Below are 22,191 nucleotides of genomic sequence, written 5' to 3'. Positions count from 1 at the left end.
ACATCAAAGTTACACTAAATTAAAAAACAATAAAATTACATTAGCATGAAACAATTTAAACTAGTCTTCGTCGGAATCGGCCAAAAGATGGGGTAAATCTTGACTTGCGAGATGATCTATGAGATCGTGTTTGAGTCTCCAATGGGTGTCTTCATTCAACAACTTGCCCAACACCGTATCGTCTAGAGCCGGCTCGACCGGAGGATCCCGAATGTGCACCGGTGCTATCGCCTTTCCATCGTCTTTCAAAATCATGTTGTGTAAAATAATACACGTGTACACGACATTCCTAATTTTTTTAACCGATCTTGCTCGCATCGGTCGACTCAATACACCCCATTTCCCCTTCAAAACACCAAAAGCCCGTTCGACGTCTTTCCTTGCCGCCTCATGTTGCCTCTTGAATTTCTTTTCGTTTACTTCGTGAGGGTAAGGGATCGACTTCACAAACACGGACCACGAAGGGTAGATTCCATCCACGAGCAAATAACCACGTTTGTATAAATGGTAGTTAACGTAAAATGGACATTTTGGCGCGGTTCCATTTCGTTCCGTTAAAAATAACGGAGATTGTTGTAGAACATTGATATCGTTTTGAGAACCCGGTGGACCAGCAAAAGCATGCCAAAACCATAAGTCTTGAGAAGCAACCGCTTCGAGCATCATAGTCGGGTATCTATGATCTCCTCGCATGTATTGGCCTCGATACTCTGTCGGACAAAAACGCCAAACAAAATGGGTGCAATCAAGGCTACCGAACATACCTGGAAGGTGATGTTTTTCCTCATGAGCTTGGTATAAAAGTGCCATGTCGTGGCTTGTCGGTCTACGTAAGAACTCTGGACCATATATTTTGCAAACCGTGTCACAAAAATATTCTAGGCACTCGCGGGAAGTTCTTTCGGCCATATGCAAGTACTCGTCGTTCTCGTCTGGAGTGTTTCCAGTTGCGAGCTGTTTAATAGCCGATGTCACCTTTTGCAAGGGCGTAAAGCCCTTCCTACCTCACGCATCGGGGGCCTCTACAAACCACGGGTCGTTCTCTTCCACATCGGACACAATTTTTAGAAACAAACGTTTCGACATACGGAACCTATGCCGAAAGATATCTTCGTTGTACTTCGGGTCTTCGACAAAATAATCCGCCATGAGTGTCTCATGCCCCTCCTCACGTTGACGTTCAATATATCTCCTTCGGTTAGATGTGCCGGTATCTTGAAGTTCGGCTTCTTCGATGAGATTTTGAAAAAAAAGAATGCTACTATCGGATGAATCGTCGCTACTCATGGGTGGGAACCATAACGGGAGTTCATCCGCCATTTTGTAAGGTAAACCTTTAGAAGGAATTGGTTTGTATGAGTATAGCTCAACTGGAAAGTATATGGTTAAATGGTTGTGATATATATATATATATAGTTTAATTTTTAAAAAAAAATTATTTTTTTTAAACGGTCATATGACCGTTGGAGTGCCCCCCCCCCCTTTTTCCATTTCTTCTTCTCGAGTCGGCAAAGGGTCACCGAGTTCAATGTTTTGCCGCGACCAAACTTGGTCGGCGGCGGTGTTTGCCGCGCGGCAAACGGCTTTGCCGCCTGGATCTCGCACCCACACCGTATCCCCTAATTCAATTTCACCATCCCTCCTTCCCAAATTAATTCCCGCTCACTCCTTTCTATCAATATTTGGATTTCCAACACACCAGAAATTAACTTCCCTCTCTCTGACCTAACCGGTTCACTTCTCCCCGGTGATTATCTGTGTTTTGCTCTCCAAGGCATCAGTTCTAGGAAACAACGACGAAGGAGATTCCAAAGCCCGAAAGACATGTATGTTTCACTCTTTCTACTATAATATTTTTCACTATATTCATTGTTCCTTGTTTCTAATTTGATTCATATAATAAAATATTATTTAGAGGACTTTATTGATCATGTACATAAATGTCTTGGTTACCAACAACATGCCCACCAAGTGTTCGAGGATTTGCTTACCATCAGGGGCTTGATTTGTTTGTTTGTAACCCTAAAACACTGATGATTCATGAATGTTTATTCTGATTTTCAAATTGCTACTCGAAATTTGTATGTTTTTAATCATCAATTTTTACCATTTTTGTTTATTCCTAATTGTAACTATCTTAGGCACTGACTTTTGTTCTTTTAAGGTTATGGAAGAAGGCAGTGAGGTTTTTTTTTTCAAATAGCCACCTTGTAAAAAGACTATGTTTTTGCAGTACTAGTGTGTTGTGTTGTTCCCAAAAGCAAAAATCTTTGTGTAGATAAACATCATCAAAATCAGAGCACTTCGGTTTTGTAATGTTTACCATGATTCTTGTATATTGACATAGCTTCTATTGAAATCACATACGTCGATCCTATTTTTCTACTCTCATTCGTCTAATTCGTGTTAAAGATGTAAAAGTTTATGCTAGTTCTTCTTTTGAAAACACATAACAAGTTTTTGTAAAAAAGTGTCAAAGAGCACACAGTTAAATGTGGATAGAAGAAAATTTGTGGTTATTGTTTTTCCATTTTTCTCACTGTATGTGCTCTTAGAATTCCATGAGTTAAGAAAAGAAGAGGAAAAAGGGTTCGATGTTAACCAACATTTTCCCACGAGCATAAAGTAATAGATAAAACGAAATTATGAAGAACTACCTTGAATCTGACTTTCGATATGTTGGCCTTAATTAAAACTATAACTAGGTAAAATTTTATTAAATTAAAAGTGGGAAAAAGCTAAATCAAATGTAGAAACCACACAGTAACAAGACTACTAGTCTAATTGAATTAAGTAGCTAAAATGAAATGATATGACAAAAAATCTACATATATGTTGTGTGTATTGTGAAAATACATACACCGATATATCAAAAGGATTCTAAAACTCACTAGATTTTGTAATTAGTGCAAAATTTGATGGAAGTTTTTATTATTGGTGTCGATTCTAGTTTTACTTACAATTGTACACCTCAATTTCATGCTTTCAATTTAAGTTTCAATGTTAATTACAAAATACCAAAACAAGAAATCAAACCAAAACTAACCTGCTGGTTTGTTTCGGTTTTAGTTTTTAACAGTTGAGGTTTGGTTAAGGATAACAAAAAAATCGTTATTACCAGTTTAACTCATGGTTTAAATAGAAACTGTTAAAATTTGACGTGAACGTCTCTAACTTTTACCTCCAAATGTTCTTTAATTTACACTAAAAATTTATTTTTATCCCTCCAACTAAAATTCACTCTAGAAAAATAGAAGTTTCCCTCATACTCTCCTCAATTTCCAGTTTCCCTCATCCTCTCTCGTTCGCTGTGAGTTCAAAGTTCTCTTTCAATCGTTCTTCAAATATCATCATCAAAAGGTGGTTCTCTTTGGTTTCTACAGTTACTTCACGAAATCAGTTCCTACACTTGAGTTACGAAATGTACAATTGCGGGTTTCTTATATCATAACAATGCACCTAACCCTAGTTAATCGTTTGGTGTTTTCTCTTCAATAATTATCATCAACAGGTGTTGCGCTATTGTTACTGCAGTTTGTTCCACGAATCCGCTATTTATTTGAGGTATGTTATGTTCAGTCTTGTTTAATTTTTCGAAAATAATTATTATGTGTTGTGAAGCTGAATCTTTGTGATTTGTCGGGTCATCTGAGACACACTCCAGGTGTTCGATGAAATATCTCCGTAGAATATGTTTATTTGATATGAATTTGAAAGAAATATACTAAATAGTGAAAGGTCTAATAGCAAGGAAACCTTTGCAACCAGATAATTCTTCTTTATTCTTTCTTTTAGGTTCAAGCAGTTCCTCCGATAGTAAGGAAACCTTTGCAACCAAATAACAAGAAACATTTGGATGATGGTGACTCTTGTTCAGTAGCATCCTTGTATCCATATCATTATGTCACTACTAGAAAAGAGGGTTTTTGTCATGAAACTTTTGGTCACAAAACAGTAGCAATTTCCCTGTTGTCACCATTTCGCCACCGAAAATGCGGTGACAAAAACACCCGTGTCAATTGCCCTAATGCCACCAAATAGCCACCATTTTTATATTTTGCTACCTTACTTTTGCCACCACAAAATTGGTCAAAATTATTTGCCACCGCTTCTTGTTTGCTACGGTCACCTTGTTTGCTACCGATTTGCCACCATTTAACCACCATTTTCGTTGAAAAGTTTGCTACGGTTCACCTTGTTTGCTACCGATTTGCCACCATTTAACCACCATGTTTGCTACCGATTTGCCACCATTGAAAACTGGTGGGTATTTAGCGGGCTTGTTGAATTATTTGCTACCATTTTGTGATTGCTTGAATATTGGTTTTTTATTCAGCTTGATTTTTCATTTTTCCCTGCTTTTTTCATAAAAATTACATAATCAATAAAATTACAAAATTATATAAAAAGTTTAATAAGATCACAAAAATCCAAAATTATATAAAACATATGTGTATCAAAAGCGTATAAAACATTCTAATAGAAATACCAGCTAAAATATCAAATAACTAAAAAATCCTAATACGATAAACATTCAAAACCAAGTGTTTGTAGCCTATCTTCAAATTGTACTTGTCAACATAGTTTCAATTTGTGACATCGTATCGAGCATAGCATCTTTATCCACCTTATCTTTTTCTTTTTCAGCCAACAACCCGACAATAATTCCATTTAGCCTTTCTTTTTCTTCATCATTTTCCTTAACGAGCTCCTTGATAACTAAGTTCAACTTTTCAATCTACAAAACAACCAATGAATTAAATCAAAGAATTCAGAATTAACGAAAACTAATAACGGGTCAAGTTGATTGCAAAGATAACAATATCCAATTGTAAGCTACAATTCAAGTGCTAGAAGCTAAATGGATATTGTCTCACCATAGAAAAAATCTGAATACAAAAAGACTCGCTAGTTTTTATCTACTACCAGCATAGAAAAGAAACAAAACTGTTACCTACACCCTCTACTCATGGGCTTTGACTTGAAATCTGTTTCAAGTAATAATAATATTGTGAAAAGTAATTGTAATACTTACCCGAGCTCGCATAGCAACAGCACGGCCCCGACCAACACCAAGTGATGAACCTTTCCCCTACAAGAAAACAAAATTGTATGAATTAGAGATATATGCTTATCTATAAACATTCACACATAGGGGTGCAAACAAGCCGAGCCGGGCCCGAGCTTGACCAGGCTCGAGCTCGATTCGAACTTTATTTCTGAAGCTCGAGCTCGGCTCAAGGTAATTTTTCAAGCTCGAGCTCGGCTCGGGCTCGACTCGTTTAGTGTTTATGAATTAATTTATATTAATTATAATTATTATTATACATATCATTTAATTATTTTTTTATATTTATATAAATGGTAATTATTATTATATAGATATATTTTTAATATATTAATAAAAAAATATATAAACAGAAAGCTCGATTAGGCTCGCTAGCCGGCTCGAGCTCGATAAGCGAAGCTCGGGCTCGTTTACTAAACGAGCTTGTTTTTAGGCTCGAGCTCGAAGCTCAGCTCGTTCGAGCTTTTTTCGAGCCGAGCTCAAGTAGCTCGGCTCATTTGCACCCCTAAATCACACATGACACGTTAAGGACTTGATGGACTCAAAGATGGTACCTTAATTCTAGCTTCTAAACGTTTGAACATTGGGGCGTTCTTAAGCATGTCTGGTATGATCATGGACCTGAAAAGATTTGATAAGTTCAACTTAATTAGGTGAGTGCATCATTCTAGTGTAAGAAAGAACAATGTGTAAGTGGCAAATATAGAATACAATGTCAAGTGTTGCTGTTAGATTACGTGTACATACGAATATTAAGTATTGGATACAATGACTTTTCTAAATGACTAGTTTGACTGTTCTAAACGGTTGACAAAAGTTGATTGATAAAAAATAGTTAACCGATCCCCTCGTTATACATTTTGGACAGACTTTTAGAAACCCACATGCACAGTGTAGCCAGTGTTTACAAAAGTGGTACAGTAATTTTGGTTTTCTGAAAACGTAAATTGTCGTTAAACTCTGGCTTTTGGTTCATACTTCCTAATGATAACTTTGGCTTAGAAAAGCATGAGGCATGAGCTTCACATACGCAAGGTTTTGTTGTATACCTCTATGTACAACCAAAAGCTACATCTTACTCATATCTTTTAAATATCAGCCTTTTTATCTTAGTAACCCATTCATAATTTCTTCATCCTTCGGATGTATTTACATATCAATTTTGACCCAAATGTGCAAGAGGCACTGACTCAAGTCCCTGAGGCTCGCGCTTTTTAAACCCAAGAAGATAACTAGAACATATAATAACTATATAAACAAAACAGTACTACCTAAGATGCCTTAGTATTTTCTCAAAAAACGCCCAATAGCTAATCTCAAAGAACGAATACACACCTGACTTTGCTTCCCCGAATAAACACATGTTCAAGCTGAGCCACCTTCCCATCCTGCAAACATGCAGAACTACATTACACTACAGTTGTTTCAGACGTTCAAGAAAAACAATTTAATTCCATAACAAAATTAAGTTTAAACTTCCACTAAATCGGTGCTAATGTCTAAACCAACATTATCAAACAAACATCCCTATTCATGTGTGCGAAGTTGGTTATCTAATAAAAGCATAAAGATGACCAATTTTTTTATGTTCATTTAATTAAAAGAATGAACATGAACACATGTATTGAATGTCCGATTATGTTCGTTCATTTATGTTGGTAAAAGTTAAATGAATGAACACAAACATACCGTCCTTCGTGTTTGTTCGGTCAAAAACACATACCCCTGCAAAAACTCAGATTGGCCAAAACATGTTTCTTTTGAGTGGAAAAAATCTTCATGTTCAATGATCTAAGAAACTCAGTATAATCCGAGTATTCTATCAAACTTAAACGAATATGGTATAATATCATTATGTTTACGGTTCTTAGCAATATGAACATAAAGGTACTTACATGCATGAACGACTGTTTATTTTCTTTACAATTACATTATTTATGTATTAACATATGTTTTTTGTTATATGTTATAGGTCCTTGGTATTGGTTCTATGGTCCCGAACAACCCTTTATCAGTTAACCATATATCATTTGAAAGAAGTCAATGATGATGGTAATTACTTTTATGTTCCTAGTTTTCACATAAGTAGGGGCCAATATTTTATTATTTGCATATTGTTTAGTGTCCTCCTTGTTTGCATATTAAAAGGTCTTTATTTTTTAGAAGGTATCTACTAGTATCATTGATAAGAAAGAGTTAACAGGAAGATCATTTTACTCCCATGAAGACTGTCAAAGAGGTTCATGATTGCAAGGAAGTTTCAAGTTCTTTTATTCAAACATGTGTTAGTTTTTATTCTATATGTTTGGTATTTAGACTTAAATTGACACTTATTAGACGTTGGAATATGTCTGGAATATGATCTAACTTTTAATTGAAGTGATGATATTACAATTTCTATATTTTATAGTTTCGTTTTTATTCAATATTGTAAATAAATAACGATTTTAAGCAATTATAGTTAATATGCCAAATGATTATATCAACATTTAACTTGATGTCTTTTTGCTGGCAAAAATTTTGTGCCACTAAGAACCCAAAAGTTTGTAGTGGCAGACAAAAAAAGTGCCACTAAAGACCTGTGACAACTGTCACTTTTCCCCATATTCCGTACATTGATTAAACAGTAATTTATGACTTAATGACTGTGCTGAAATAAATTAATGACATGAATGCTTTCTGATTATTGTTATCATACATACATGTGCATCATATATTGCATAATGTCATATCATTATTGCATGCAACACATTATTGATTCAAATGATGCACGAAACAAAGTGAGCGCAGTTATCAGACAAATCAAAAAATGCTGACGGAGTTCAGTACTTAGACAGACATGGTATTGAGACACAAAATGAGCTAGAAACCAAGAGTTACACTAGTATAGTGTGTAGGAAAGTAAGGATCATAAAACTGCCTTTCTAGTGATAGTTTAAGTGCTGGAAAGTGCCTAAAACTCACATAAACTGCAGAATTATGCAGAAAACAGCACAAATCAGCAAAATTCAGCTTTTTAACATCTAAATATTATGCAGAATTATGGTTTAAGGGTCCAGAATACTTTCCTAAGTATCGGGAATCAAAATTGTCATGAAAGGAAACATAGAGCACACTAAACTGCGCAATTTAGCACTTTAACGAACCGTTAACCAACCGGACACTACCCGAAACACCAAAATATCACTAGAAGCGTTGTTTTAACGTTTCTGAGCTAGTTATGGTCACCAAACATCATAACGCATCTAATAAACATATAACACCTAAAACACTAACTAGTTCACTTGATTTCCAACTAGATCACTTAACTTACCATTAAACCACAACTAGACCCCCCCCCCCACCTAAAGATGGTTCAACATGGGGTCCACCCCTTGATATATTTGCATTATTTAAATAGATATGTTGGATGATGAAGGAACATGATATCCAAAGATTATTTAGATGTTGGAAAGTTATTAATAAAAACCATAAGTTCTTTCATTCATTTCATTCACAACACTTCAACACCATCACTGTTCTCTCCTCTCCTCTTACTCACGGCCAAGAACCACCACTACACCACCACCATTTTCAAGTCTCCTTCATACAATCTAAGGTGATTCAAGGGTGCTAGGAGTTTATTTAAGAAGTGTGGAATCATTGAAACTTGAAGGACCTTCACATGGAGCTTTTAACCACCAAGTTTATCATCATCTTAATCTTGAACCTCTTCCCTAGCCTTGTGCTAGTAGTAAGGCCCTTCTAATCTCATTTTACTTGTTGTTAAGTTGGTTAAAAGATGATATAAGTGACTAATCATGAAGAACATTATCAAGAACATAATCTTTAACATAAGACTAAAAATCATAATAATCTATGTTGTTTAAGTGTATATATGTTTCTTGATTGTTGATTGTTTATGTTTATGATGTTAAACATCATATGGAACTTGCTAGATTGTGATTAAACACATGATCTAGCAAGATGAGATGATGATTTTGTGAAAGACCAAGATGAACATCCTTTATGTAAGCATGAACTTGAAGTATGAAGTGTTTTACTTTAATAATGATGATCAAAGTATGATATGAATCTTGTAAATGGATGATTTCAAAACTAGTTTTCTCAAGAAACTAAGTTAAATTACAAGATTTACACAAACTTGATTTTTAAAGAAACTAATCACATTTTTAGTGGTTAATCAAGTGTAGAAACATGTTAATAACAAGAAAAATTCAAAAAGAAATGTTTTTAGAAAATCATGTTACAAGTTATAAAAGTCCAAAATCATCAAGAATGTGATTTATAAATAAATAACCACACTTTAAATGGTAACTCAACTTACTTAACATCATGCTAAGTTACTACAAGTTTTTACAAATTATCAAGTTCATGAAGTAGTGTAAAATGCATGATTTTGGCACTTGGTAAGTATTGTATGAATTGGTGATGATTTGTGATGATTTTTAAAAGAAAATGATATGCTTTGAAAGCATGAAAACCTCTATTTTTAAGGGGAAACTATGGCAAAATATTTATAAAAATTAAACACTTAGAAAAATATTCTTAAACAAGTGTTTACAAGTGTATTTAACCATGATTTTCCATGTAAAAATTTTCCATAATTTTTGTTACAAAAATTACAAATATTGGAGGTTGTTTTTGATAATAAAAGTGACTAAATATGTATTTGGGAAAATATATATTTAGGTGTCATCATTTGTTTGATTACTTGTATATTATGTGTATAAGTTATATTATTTTAGAACTTGAAATAATATAATTCACCAAAATACCAAAATTACAACACAAAATATTACCAAAGTTCCAAGAAAATAAATATATAAATTATACCCAAAAGTTGACACAAACCGAACAAGGAATATAAACTATAAAAATATTCCGGAATTAACTTCATAAGTATATTTTTGACAAACGGTATTTTGGAAACCAAGAGAACGAAAATATGATTTCTACAAGTGTTACAAAAATATATAATATTTTTGACAAGAAGGAAATATAATCTCGGCACTGAAAAATTTTCGTAAACTAAGTCACACGTGTATATGTTGACATTTAAGAGATATACAGTCAAGAAAATCAAGAGCAATGGATCTTGATATATATGCGGATTAGACACCAAAAAATAAACACTCAAAAAATGGCTACAATATTTTTGAGCAAAGAAAAATATATATGTTTTCTTGAATTACTAGAAAATATATTATTTGTGAAGAAAATATATATTTTCTTAAACAAATTTAGAATATATTATTTTTGGGGTGAAAAAAATGAATTTATAAATATTTTCTAAGTTAATCTTGAAAATATGTTATTTTTGAGATTTATATGAAAACATAAACATTTTTGCCAAGGAAGAAATATAAATAATTTTCTATACAAGTTTTCTTAAAATATTTATATATTTTAAGAATATATATATTGGTGATTTTTATTGAAAATAATAGTCCGGAAAAATAAATACAAAAATTAAGTATAATAGTACTTAATAAATACCATAAAATACGTATTCTTGTACGTATAGTTATACACCGGAATACGCCACCGATACTTGGCAATAATACACAATTCTATGAAAACAAAAATAAGTATACCCATCCTTTGAGGGAAATATTCATGAAGGATTACAAAACAAATAAGTTAAAATATATTATTTTAACGAATATTCCAACAGGGGACCGCTAGAATGAGAACCACCTCGAGTTGTAAGAACCGCGAGAACCACACCGTACGGGGCGAGGTGGACCAATTTTTTTTTTCAAAAACATAGATGCATGTATTATAAACACATTCGTAAAAAAATTTTAAAAAAAATGTCGTGCGTGTAGTTTTTTACACCACAAGTTTGTGGTTTACGAGTTCCGTAAATTTACGAAACTCGTAAACCACAAACTTGTGGTGTAAAAAACTACACGCACGAATTCTTTTTTTAATTTTTTTTACGAATGTGTTTATAATACATGCATCTACGTTTTTGAAAAAAAAAATTGGTCCACCTCGACCCGGATCAAGTAGTTCTCGTGGTTCTTACAACTCGAGGTGGTTCTCATTCTAGCAGCCCCCTATTCCAATAAATAATAAATATAATTTAAGTTAAAATATTATTATTTTAACGAATAATCATATACTTTGGAATAATACAAATACATCAAAGATGTAACACAAAGATACTAAGTCATAACAAACAAGACTAAAAGTCATGGCACGACCCAGCCGTCTAATAAACCATGACACATGTGTAGGTTGTAGTACAACGTAAGAATATATACTTTGGGTATACAGGAGACAGGACGCAAATCGGTGAGTTCATGTCCCCTTTTTCCCTTAACTGTTTTCGGATTTATAACTCTCGGGGGTGAAATACATGTTACAAATGATTACGATTACAAATGGTATGGTTAGCTAAGGAATGAACTGTTAGATCATGTGAATGGGTACTTAAGACCACTAATCCTTGTATAAGGACCGAGAGGCATGAGTGATAGATCTATTGGGTATTGCGAGCCCCACCCATGAGCCCGCGGGGTGGACCATGTGGTGTCTATGTCGTTCCCGCCGGATAGCCCAGTACGAAATACGCATAAAAGGATTGAGCCTTCCTACACCGTTGCACACATATTAATGGCCTTGCAAACCATTAATTGATCTGTTTCCTTGTTGCTTTCTTACCAGGTTTACAAATACATACTTACAATGATTACAAATGTTTACAAGATTATTCGAACACATACAGAATCACATGAACTCGCTCAACTTTTGTTGATGTTTTCAAAATTACATGTATTTCAGGAAAACAAGATGGATCTTGGGCGCAAGTGTTGTTACAAGACATAAATTTCAAGTTTAGATGTCATCCACTTTTGTATGGTACGTAATTTAAGGATTTTGATTTAAACTTAAAAGACTTGTGTTGTAACTTTTCAAACTTATGAATGGATGAACATCCTGTTTTAATCATATAGTTGTTTATTATAATTGAATGCAATGATATTGAACAAGTCATACATCATTACGCTTCCGCAAAAGTCAGGGTGTGACAAGACCCCTATAAGAATGAGCGGCACACAAAAAAAGTGTCACTAAAAGGCTTTAGCGTCACCGTTTCTAGTGGCACTTTTTTTGTGCGCCGCTCATTCCAATAGAGGTCTTTTGTGGTACTTTTTTGGTTTTTTGTGGCATTTATTGTATGCCACTAAATGGCTTTTTATTTGTAGTGTAGAGAGAAAATTAGATTGTTTATGGGTTTTGTTATATGTTATTATTATATGTAATATATAATAATTTTTGTAGTTTTACAAGAATACCACTAGTTTTATACTTGAAGTTACCAAAATACGTGTTCAATTAACAAACAATTTGGATGGAGTTAGAGGCGGGGAGCAAATTATGGAAAAAAGTAAACTTGGAGGAAAATTGTCGTTTTTAAGTAATTGGGGCAAAACCGGTAAAATGACCAAACCACAGACTGCAAAACGGAAGTTTACTCGATATGTTAGAATGTGTCTTAACCACTTTTTCTACTTTTATCCATCATGTTATTGATTTAAACTAGAATTCATTCCCCGTGTTGTAGTGTCATGATTTGAGCGTAGTGAACTTTTTTTTTAATTGCTTAATGATCAAAAGGTAGCCCAATAAAAAACGTCTATAAAAATAAGTATGAAAATGTATTATATTTGACATCACTCATAAAACATAAAGTAATTATAATTTATACAGTCTAAAAGAAAATGTACGTCAAATGTAGGCCAACTGAAAACGTAAAGTAACTCTAGTTGGCCCGATTCGTTTCTCAACAATATTAACATCAAAATGTAGGCCGACTGAAAACGTTCACAAAAATAAGCAAAAAATGTATTAAATTTGACCATTGACGTGACGCATTTTCGATAAAAATTATTGTTGAAACGTAAAACGTCAATTTATACCCGATTTGTACATAAAAAAAGTACGTAAAACTCGAGGGGCTGTCAAAATGATATGTTACAAAGTTTTTAGAAATTTTAGAGCGTTTAAATGTCAATGTTAAAAGTTGAAGGATGAAATTCACAAAACGAGAAAAAAATCAAATAAAAGTTGAGGGGTGAAATTTAAAAAAAAAGACAAAAAAATCAAATTACTGTAACTAATAACTTGGTCTATAATATATATAATAATAATTAGAAATCTATTGGTAAAAAACGTCAGAAATCTACTCATGTGTAATAGTATTGGCAACATGTTTTGAAGGATATTATCAAACGAGATACTATGTTGTTTTACGAGTACCAACCATTGGTTAGAGTACATAATATTAATCTTTAAACTTAAAATGAGAATTGTTGGTACACTTTGTGCCTGTATCTTGTTTTAATATTAATTGATGTTGTGTGTCGATCTTAAACACGTAATGTTTACGAAATATTTATTGTGTTTGAGTGTTGTTTAGTTTGTAAGTTATATTATTTATGACATCCTCCGGTCACAATTACGGAGTATGGGGCATATGATGCCATTCAGGGGTTCGTCTCTGTCGGTAAATATCATAACTAATAGGGAGCCGGAGAATTAGAGGAGGAGGAAGCGGCGTAGTAGCAACCATCACTTAATCGTTGTGTGTTGTGATATCTGGTAGTTCCGACACGTGTAAACAACACCATAGGCTAGGCGATGATGTATTTTTTTTTTTTTACTTTTGATGTAAACCATGTGTAAATAATGTATATATTTTTCTTTTTAGTTGTCTTTTTGATGTTTATTATTTACTTGGTTGCTCATCGTATATTGTGTTAAATTAGACTTAAAAGTTATCAAGTATTAGAAAAAGAAAGGCAAATTGGAAACAAATTATCCCACCAAACTTAATTTGGCGGATAATAATCTCAAATAAGTTATTAGTCGATAATAATCCGAACTGGTCATTTTTTTTTGTAAAATAGTCCGCGGTTAAAATAGCTTAACGGAGTTAAGTTTTTTTTTCCGAGCTACAAACCGATGTTTTAGGGTTTTTGATCAGAACGAGAATACGAGTCGATTAATGTAAAACTTACCTCGAAATTAGGGCTGTAAACGAACCGAACGAACAGGAACAAGGCTATGTTCGTGTTCGTTCGTTAAGGAAATTTGGATGTTCGTGAACTGTTCGTGAACACATGACGAACAGAAGTTTGTGTCCGTGTTCGTTCGTTAAGGAATTTTGGTTGTTCGCGAACAGTTCGTGAACACAAACCACGAACGCAAACGAACACAAATGAACTTTAATTTTGAAAATTAAAAAAGGCATCATTAATCTTAAACATTGTTCGTTACGAAAGTAGTTAAATATAACCATTTAAAGATTGAAGGGATGGATAATATTGGGTTCAATCGATTGGAGATAACCTGAATGAAGGAGCGTGATATCAAAAGAGGGAGAGGGCCAGGGAGAGGGAAATAATACATATGGGGGAAAGTAAAAAAATTAATAAAACATTAAAAACTTTTAGAAAAATAAACATAAAAAATCGAACACGAACGAACATATTACCGAAAGTTCACGAACGCAGTCGAACGAACGAGACCTTTGTTCGTGTTCGTTCGTTAAGCTTATTGAACGAAATTTTGTGTTTGTGTTCGTTCGTTAAGCTTATCGAACGAACATAAACGAACTTCTCGCCAAACGGTTCACGAACTGTTCGCTGAATGTTCGGTTCGTTTACAACCCTACTCGAAATACTGCCCCAACCCACGAAAACGGGGCTTCAATTCGGGTGTTTAAACTTCCAATCAACAAATTCGAGGTAAGTTTTACATCAATCGACTCGTATTCTCGTTCTGATAAAAAGCCTAAAACATCGGTTTGTAATTCGAGAAAAAAAATTAACTCCGTTAAGATATTTTAATGGCGGACTATTTCACAAAAAAATTGATAAGTTCGGATTATTATCAGCCAATAACTGACTTGACATTATTAATTATCGGCCAAATTAAGTTAAGTCAGATTATCTGTTTCTAATTTGCCAAAAAGTAATGATCAATTATTAAATAATATAATAGTAAAAGTTATATTTCTTATAACATCATCAAAAAAAAAAAAAAAAACAAAATGATGGGCGTCATTTAAAGTAGTAATCCGTATTTTTACTAAACGACGCATGATGACGAATCCAACACGCAAATGTTTAATTTTTTTCCATAAATTTCATATTATAATAAAACTTTTGTATATGTTATTATATCTTTTATAGAAATTTCTAACTAATCTGTCGAGAAATTTATTTAACCATTGCATGTAATTTGCCACAGAAAATATAAAGAATGCTGCAAGGGAGAAAAAAATCTAGTACTAGAATTGTTGGAAGATAATGATGGTTAACTTATTCTTTTGTTGTTATATGAAAATACAAAGAGTAAATTATACAGGTTTTGTCCTTTATTTTTGTCTCAAATTGCAGGCGGTGTCCTTTGCCTTTAAATTTGACGAGTTTTGTCCTTAACGTTTCAAAATCCTGCACGTTATGTCCTTTAGCCCTAACTCAGTCAGATTTTTTTGTTAAATATGGTCATGTGCCTTGCACATGAGGGTATTCTTGTCATTTTACCTCTCTAAGGGCTATTGAGTAAATAACTTATATCAAGGGACTAAATGTGTAAAAAGATTAAAGAATAAGATATAAATTAAAAAACCTAACTAAAAAATCCCTCTCTCTCTCTATCTGTCTCTCTCTCTCTGTCTCTCTCTCTCTTCTCTCTCTCTCTCTATATCACCTGCCAGAATCGCACCAAGTAGATCTATGTGATCCTTCATTGCCAATGGCTTCAATTGGTCTGCTATTGAAATTGATTCTTCTTTTTGTTCAATTTTAACGGCTTCTTCAACAATATTGTGATCTAAATCGTTCACAGAAATCCTAATTTCTTCATCTACGTTGTCGTTTTTGTGAATTTGATCTTCTTCGTGGCCTTCTTCTTCTTCTTCGTCTTCTTTATTCGGTTCTAAAATGACGCCGTTGCTACCTAGGGTTTGCTGTTGAGAATACGATAACCTCGGTCTGTTTTCGTCCTGAATTGAAAAAAGCGACGAGAGAGTGTTACGGGTTCTGACGCCACACGATTTCCAACGATTTCCGACGGTTTGTTTTTGTTGAAAATTGCTTTAATTGCAGCAGCGGCGGTGGTAGAAGAAGAGGTGGAGTTACGCCGGGACGACGATGGAGCTGCGACGGCGTTGGCGGGTTAATCGAGAGTAGTAAGGCGTTCGCAGAGGCATGACGGACAGAATCCGTTGAAGTTTTCGGCGCAGCTGAAGGAGGAGTGTTGTGGCTGCAACGACGGTTGTGGTGGTGGATTCATGATTGGTGGTGGTGTGGTGGTGTGACAGCGAACACATGGCTCATGTTAGCAAAAACAATGAAAGGTGAGTGTTTAATTAGGTTTTTTTTTAATTTATATCTTATTTTTTAATCTTTTTACATATTTAGTCCCTTGATATAAATTATTTAATCAATAGTCCTTGGAGAGGTAAAATGACAAGAATACCCTCATGTGCAAGGCACATGACCATATTGAACAAAAAAATCTGACTGAGTTAGGGCTAAAGGACATAACGTGTAGGATTTTGAAACATTAAGGATAAAACTCGTCAAATTAAGAAAAAGGACACCATCTACAATTATGCCCTTATACAATTACCAACTTGAGTTATATCCTTTTAATTAAAAGACATGTCTTTCTAAAATTAAAAGGGTACGATTTTAATTTAATCTATATAAAGTGCCCATCTCTTCCAAAACGTTGTACCCTTTCGTTGAAACGTTCCATGAATTTAAGTTGTGAATGGGAACGTTGGTTCAAAACATTAATCATAAAAGAATGAAATTCACCGCTTTTAATGTTTATTTATTATATAATATACTGTCATACAAAACCAATCAAACTTCCCCTCACATGCCTTTTCCTTAATCAAATATAACAAACTGAAGCGGCACATTCCCTTTCATTTGTGAATCAACGTGTACTTAATCAAATATCCTCACATGCTTTCTCCTTTGTGAAGCATGGCAAATTGAAGCGAAACATTCCTTTTCCTTTGTGGATCGACGTGTACTTAACACAATCAAATTCAAAAACAAACTAACTTCTCCCCACTTTGTATTTTTCCGTTAATGTCTTCTTATATCTAAACAATAGGTTGTTTTGCTTCATATATTCCAAGGTATCTATAGTCCTTTTCTCTGTATTTTGTTCTTCATCATATGTGTTTTTGTTTGATTTTTGTATAATTTGATCTTATTTAGATGTGAAATTGCGTGATTAAATCTGTAACCATATGATGAACATAATAACGAAGAGGCCGCGGTTACAAATTGCCGAAGACGAACAAATGGCGGTACGACTTGCCAGGGCGAAGAGGCGACGGTTACGGATCCCGGAATTGTTACATGTTTTTTTGTTTGATTTTTGTGCATGCATTTTGATCTATTTTGGTTTAGAATTTTTAGATGGGCGGAAAACTAAGAACCGATTTACTAATATCATACTAGGCACGTGTCCCATGCTGTTACTAATATCATAACCGACATATGTCTCTTGCTGTTGGACATTACCGATGGTCAAAGTGACAAATCCGTCGGCGCAAACGTAAAGCAAAACTTCTCATCGAATCCATGAAATCAAACAATTCTCTGGTCGTAACGACAGCGTCTAACCTTCGGCAAAATTAAATGCGGCCCTCGGCATTGCCACTCTCATCGGCGATGAGAAAATCGTAACACGTGATATTAACTCCGTTTTGGTGAACGCATCGCGTAACGAGTTGTAGGATTGACTCTGCAACCGAGTCACGACGGTGCAGGAATCGTCGACGGGCGAAGGTTGACCAAAGGATGGATGATGGCCCTAGGCTGACGGATATTCCGGTCAGACCGACGTTTAAATATGTTTGACCCTTGGGTTGCAGAGTAACGGGGTTGTGACGGAATTTGACTGTGGTGCGGAGTTGAAACGAAGGGGAAAAGTTATATTAAGCATACCATGCTTGATTAATCTAATGTTTCACTTTGTCTTTTGAAACCAATGATGTGTATAAAAAATCAAAGTTCATATGAAAGGTTTGGTTTATTTCAATATGTAGTTCTATTGTTCTACATGTGAAATGTGTCAACATGCAGTTTTGTTGTCCAACAAATTGTGTAACAAAAATTAAACCACTACTAACATCCACAAGTTGCATGAAGACATGTAAAATTTTATATACAAGACTTGCACAAAACGAAATATAAAAGGGAGAAAGATATAATATAAATTTAGGAAATACTATTGTAATCATTGACCATTTGTGTGGCTAATGCTTTTAAGCATCCCGCGGCAACGCGCGGAGTAGTATTAACTCGTTTGGTACAAACATAAAATACAAAACTTGTAATTTACTCGAATACAAAAAAACAGAGCATGGTAAAACACCGAAAAAACAAAGGATACCAATTACAAAATAACATCTCCAAAAAATCAAAATTTTTTATTATTAGTTGACTTCCGCATAAATGTAAGACCCAACATCCTTATTTCCTCAACTGTTTCCCCCGCCCTTTTCTCCCTCTTCGTTCTACATGGACCAAACAATGATTTCAAGCGCAATTGAATTGCGTGTGTTCATCAACACAAGTTTAAAATTTATTAAAAAAACCATTTTAAAAGAAAACGACAACATGAGAAAATAGTTCGTATTTAAGATCCATCAAACGAATAGAACACCTTCAGAGATTCAAGGTCGCAAAAGTGACGCGCGAGTTTCCTCAAAACAAAATCAATTAGTGGTGGAAAACAAAAATTTGGGCTATAGAAGGACCTTATAGTAGGGTTGAAGTTTCTTTATTTATTATATTTTATGTGTGGATGATTCAGAAATTTGTTGAAATTTCTAAATTAATATTCGTTATGTGATTTGAGGTATAAATTTTAGATTTCTTTGTGAATTAGATTTGTATTTTTATGTATTCTAGAAACTTTTTATAATGCATGATTTACTTCCGGTCAACTTTTGTGACAAAACTACACAGAAAACTCAGCTGTAAAAGTCGCATGTCCGGTCACAGATTCAGTAAAAAGCCGGGTCGAAATTTCGGTAGCAAAACATTGCGGTCCATAAATCTATGCGTAATTCTAAGTTTGGTCGCATAAAAAAATCGTGAAAAGGTTTAACGAGTCAAAACCGGTAGCAAATGAAGTAGTGAGTTTGATGGAGTGGGTAGTTGAAGCCCTTAGTTAAAGTTTTTGATACTATATTTTTATTTGTATAAAAATGTGGATAATAGTAAGTAAAAAAAAATAAGAAGCTTAAAGCTTCACGCCTTCTCTTTTTCAATGTATTTTTTTTTACTAAAGGATAACTTTACATTCTACAACAAATTAAAAACATTACTATACAGTATACACTACGGTACTCGATCACTTAAAAAAGCATATTATTATAATTTCAAATCTCAGTTGTAAACATTGCATTAAAAATACAATCCCAAATACTACATAAGTTTGTATAGTATTCAAGATTCCGTACATATCATGAAATTACATAACAGAAGACATAAATTTATTCTGGAATCATATCGCTATGATTCTTTACATGTATCGATCATAACTAAACATATCTGTGTATTATAAACACACAAGTTAAAGTTTCAGCCTTTCATGATTCTAGACGATACATCTAATTAAGCACATTGGAAGCCGGATGGAACCTTCTTGCCACAGTAGTTAAGCAACAGGCTCAAGGAGACTGGAATGTTTAGGTTGATTCCCAAGATATTAGCTTTGATTGCGGTGCAAAGGCAGACGGCAGCCTCAAGATCGGCGAGTCCATTAAGAAGTGTGCAACATGGTGTCTTTGGTGGGTTTCCAACAACTAGGTGGATAAGGTCATTGAGCAAGTTAGCACATACACCTAACTTGAGTGTGTCTTTTGGGCAAGTGGCTTTGGGTGGCGAAGGTGTAGGAGTCTTTGGTGGTGAAGGGGTTGGTGGAGATGGTGTAGGAGTCTTAGGTGGTGAAGGTGTAGGAGTCTTTGGTGGTGATGGTGTAGGAGTCTTGGGTGGTGAAGGTGTAGGAGTCTTAGGTGGTGATGGTGTAGGAGTCTTTGGTGGTGAAGGTGTAGGAGTCTTGGGTGGTGAAGGTGTAGGAGTCTTTGGTGGTGAAGGTGTGGTCGGGGTTGGTGATGGAGAGCATGGCGGCGGCGGTGGTGGTGGGCAGCCTTTCGGGGTATGGTGGGAGGTTACCAAAGTGAAGAAGAGCAAGTTGATGGTAAGGAGAAAGGCTGTTGTTTCTAAAGACCTTGAAGCCATGCTTGTAGCTTTAGGTAGCTACAAAGTATTGTTAGTACTTTGTAATGTGTGAAGATGGACAAGGTGCTTACCTGCTTGGGGTATTTATAGATGCAAATTGTCAATGAGCTCCCCAATTATTGATTAATTAGCTCCATTTCTTAATCTCATTTTACTATGCTAATTCAACTATAATAAAAAAACCTTGATAAATCCAACAAAAGTCCATTAACTTTTGGTTTCGTTTTCACCACCTAGATTTTCATAATTTTAGCATTTTCGTCTTCTTTCCTTTGTAGGAAAAACGCGTAAATCATTTATTGTCTTGTTTACTCGTTCAGAATATCGACAATACCTGTCAAATTGAATCACAACTTGTAAACTCTTATTTTTTTTACAGCCTATAAATTCAAAAATTTGACAAGACGTACGTGCCAAATTTGACAATGTTTTAATTTCATATGAATCTTTCTTTTCAAAAATGTCTTTTTGCTTATCTTGGTTTGGCTATGCGCCAACTTAGGGACGATCAATATATCAATTTCAAGCTTATGTTAGTTGAATAAATATATAAACACAATATATAGTTTTGTGTCTAACTTAACAAAGTATTCTATGTACTGTGTGAAAGTCTGATTTAGTTTAAAAAAATATCTTTCTATATTCTGAGATCGGGAAACGAAGGTGTGAAAGCCTCATGATTCTGTTTACTCATTGTAAACTCAAAGCCACAAATAAATATATGAAGGGAAACAATATATATGAGCAAAGTGGATAACAAAGAAAACTATAGAGCGCCATGTGGGCAGCTTGTACATGTTCGGCAAAACTTGGCTAATGTAAGCGCAAGCTGTCAGATAAGGCTGAGCCTGTTTCATGGTTAGTTTGGAGTTTTCCCCGACCAGCTTGATATTTCTGACTCTTAGTTATAATAATTTGGATACATATATACCGTTTGTAGTAACTAGTACTTAACCTTTGATCAATAATCAAAATATTGTCATTTATTTGTTTTGGGAAGCAAGGCAATGAAGTGCAAAACGCTCACCAAAAAGTAATGAAAAGACAACAACAACCTAAAATAAAATAAAATAATTTACAAGCCTCAAAAATGGCCAATGGCTGAGCAATCCAAGATGACCAATTGCTAATCTTGATAAAAAGGAGAGGCGTTGATCAAGTCCCAATCGAATAATCAAACACAAGAACAAGAACGAATGGAATAACTCTCCAACAACTTTTATTATAACCAAGAAAATATAACTCAAAAAACTTGATTACAATAACTCATAAAACCATAACTCGGTTTTATCTTTTCTTGACTCTTTACTCTTAATAATGTCTACCCTACCTTGGTTTATATAGGCTACCCCTAACTTGGTGACCAAGACATTACCATATAACCCTAAGACATTACCAAATATAATTATAATGTAATTAGGAAACTTAATCAATTATGACCAACTTGTCAACATTGATCCCTCAAGTTCACCGACTAGTGACTTGAACTCTTTTGTCACCCTTTTCACATCACCGACTTGTGATGAGTCGGGAATTACCGCCAACAATCACCCCCTTAATTTCCGACTCGAAATAGGTAGGCTCCAACATATCTTCTTTGTCTTGATTCTCATAGAACTCATCTTGATCTCTAGCTGTGTTTTTCGGCTCCTTCCTAACTCGAACATTCTTGTGACCTTGTACTCGACTAGTCCTTTTTCCAAGACTCGTCCTTTGGTCATAAGAACTCGCACCACCATTGACTCGGCTGCGATCTTGAGCAAACACCCGCTTTCTTTGATCATTAAATGTACCTCCTTGGGTTTGAATCTTTTGCTTAACCTATTC

The 22,191-nt window shown here is 34.4% G+C and overlaps 2 protein-coding genes and 1 long non-coding RNA gene across 3 annotated transcripts; all 3 read right to left on the bottom strand.

The window, feature by feature from the left end:
- Positions 1-60: 60 nt before the first annotated feature.
- LOC110924221 lies at positions 61-909 on the bottom strand. The gene is made up of 3 exons (XM_022168253.2): positions 765-909; positions 583-710; positions 61-441 (listed from the first exon to the last, which is right to left on the bottom strand). Exons 1-3 carry the CDS (start codon positions 907-909, stop codon positions 61-63), a joined length of 654 nt encoding a protein of 217 aa, XP_022023945.2.
- A 4,099-nt stretch (positions 910-5,008) lies between these two features.
- LOC110922472 lies at positions 5,009-6,458 on the bottom strand. The gene is made up of 3 exons (XR_002583183.2): positions 6,404-6,458; positions 5,623-5,689; positions 5,009-5,092 (listed from the first exon to the last, which is right to left on the bottom strand). It is a non-coding gene; the product is annotated as an uncharacterized LOC110922472 (long non-coding RNA).
- A 13,016-nt stretch (positions 6,459-19,474) lies between these two features.
- On the bottom strand, positions 19,475-20,519 carry LOC110926201 (14 kDa proline-rich protein DC2.15-like). The gene has a single exon (XM_022169956.2). It carries the CDS (start codon positions 20,362-20,364, stop codon positions 19,738-19,740), a length of 627 nt encoding a protein of 208 aa, XP_022025648.1. The 5' UTR covers positions 20,365-20,519; the 3' UTR covers positions 19,475-19,737.
- Positions 20,520-22,191: the final 1,672 nt, after the last annotated feature.

The sequence above is a fragment of the Helianthus annuus genome, chromosome 17, assembly GCF_002127325.2.
Source record: "Helianthus annuus cultivar XRQ/B chromosome 17, HanXRQr2.0-SUNRISE, whole genome shotgun sequence".
In the NCBI taxonomy this organism is placed as follows: Eukaryota; Viridiplantae; Streptophyta; class Magnoliopsida; order Asterales; family Asteraceae; genus Helianthus; species Helianthus annuus.
The sequence above is the reverse complement of the archived record's forward strand: the minus strand, read 5'-3'. Positions and strand labels throughout refer to the sequence as shown.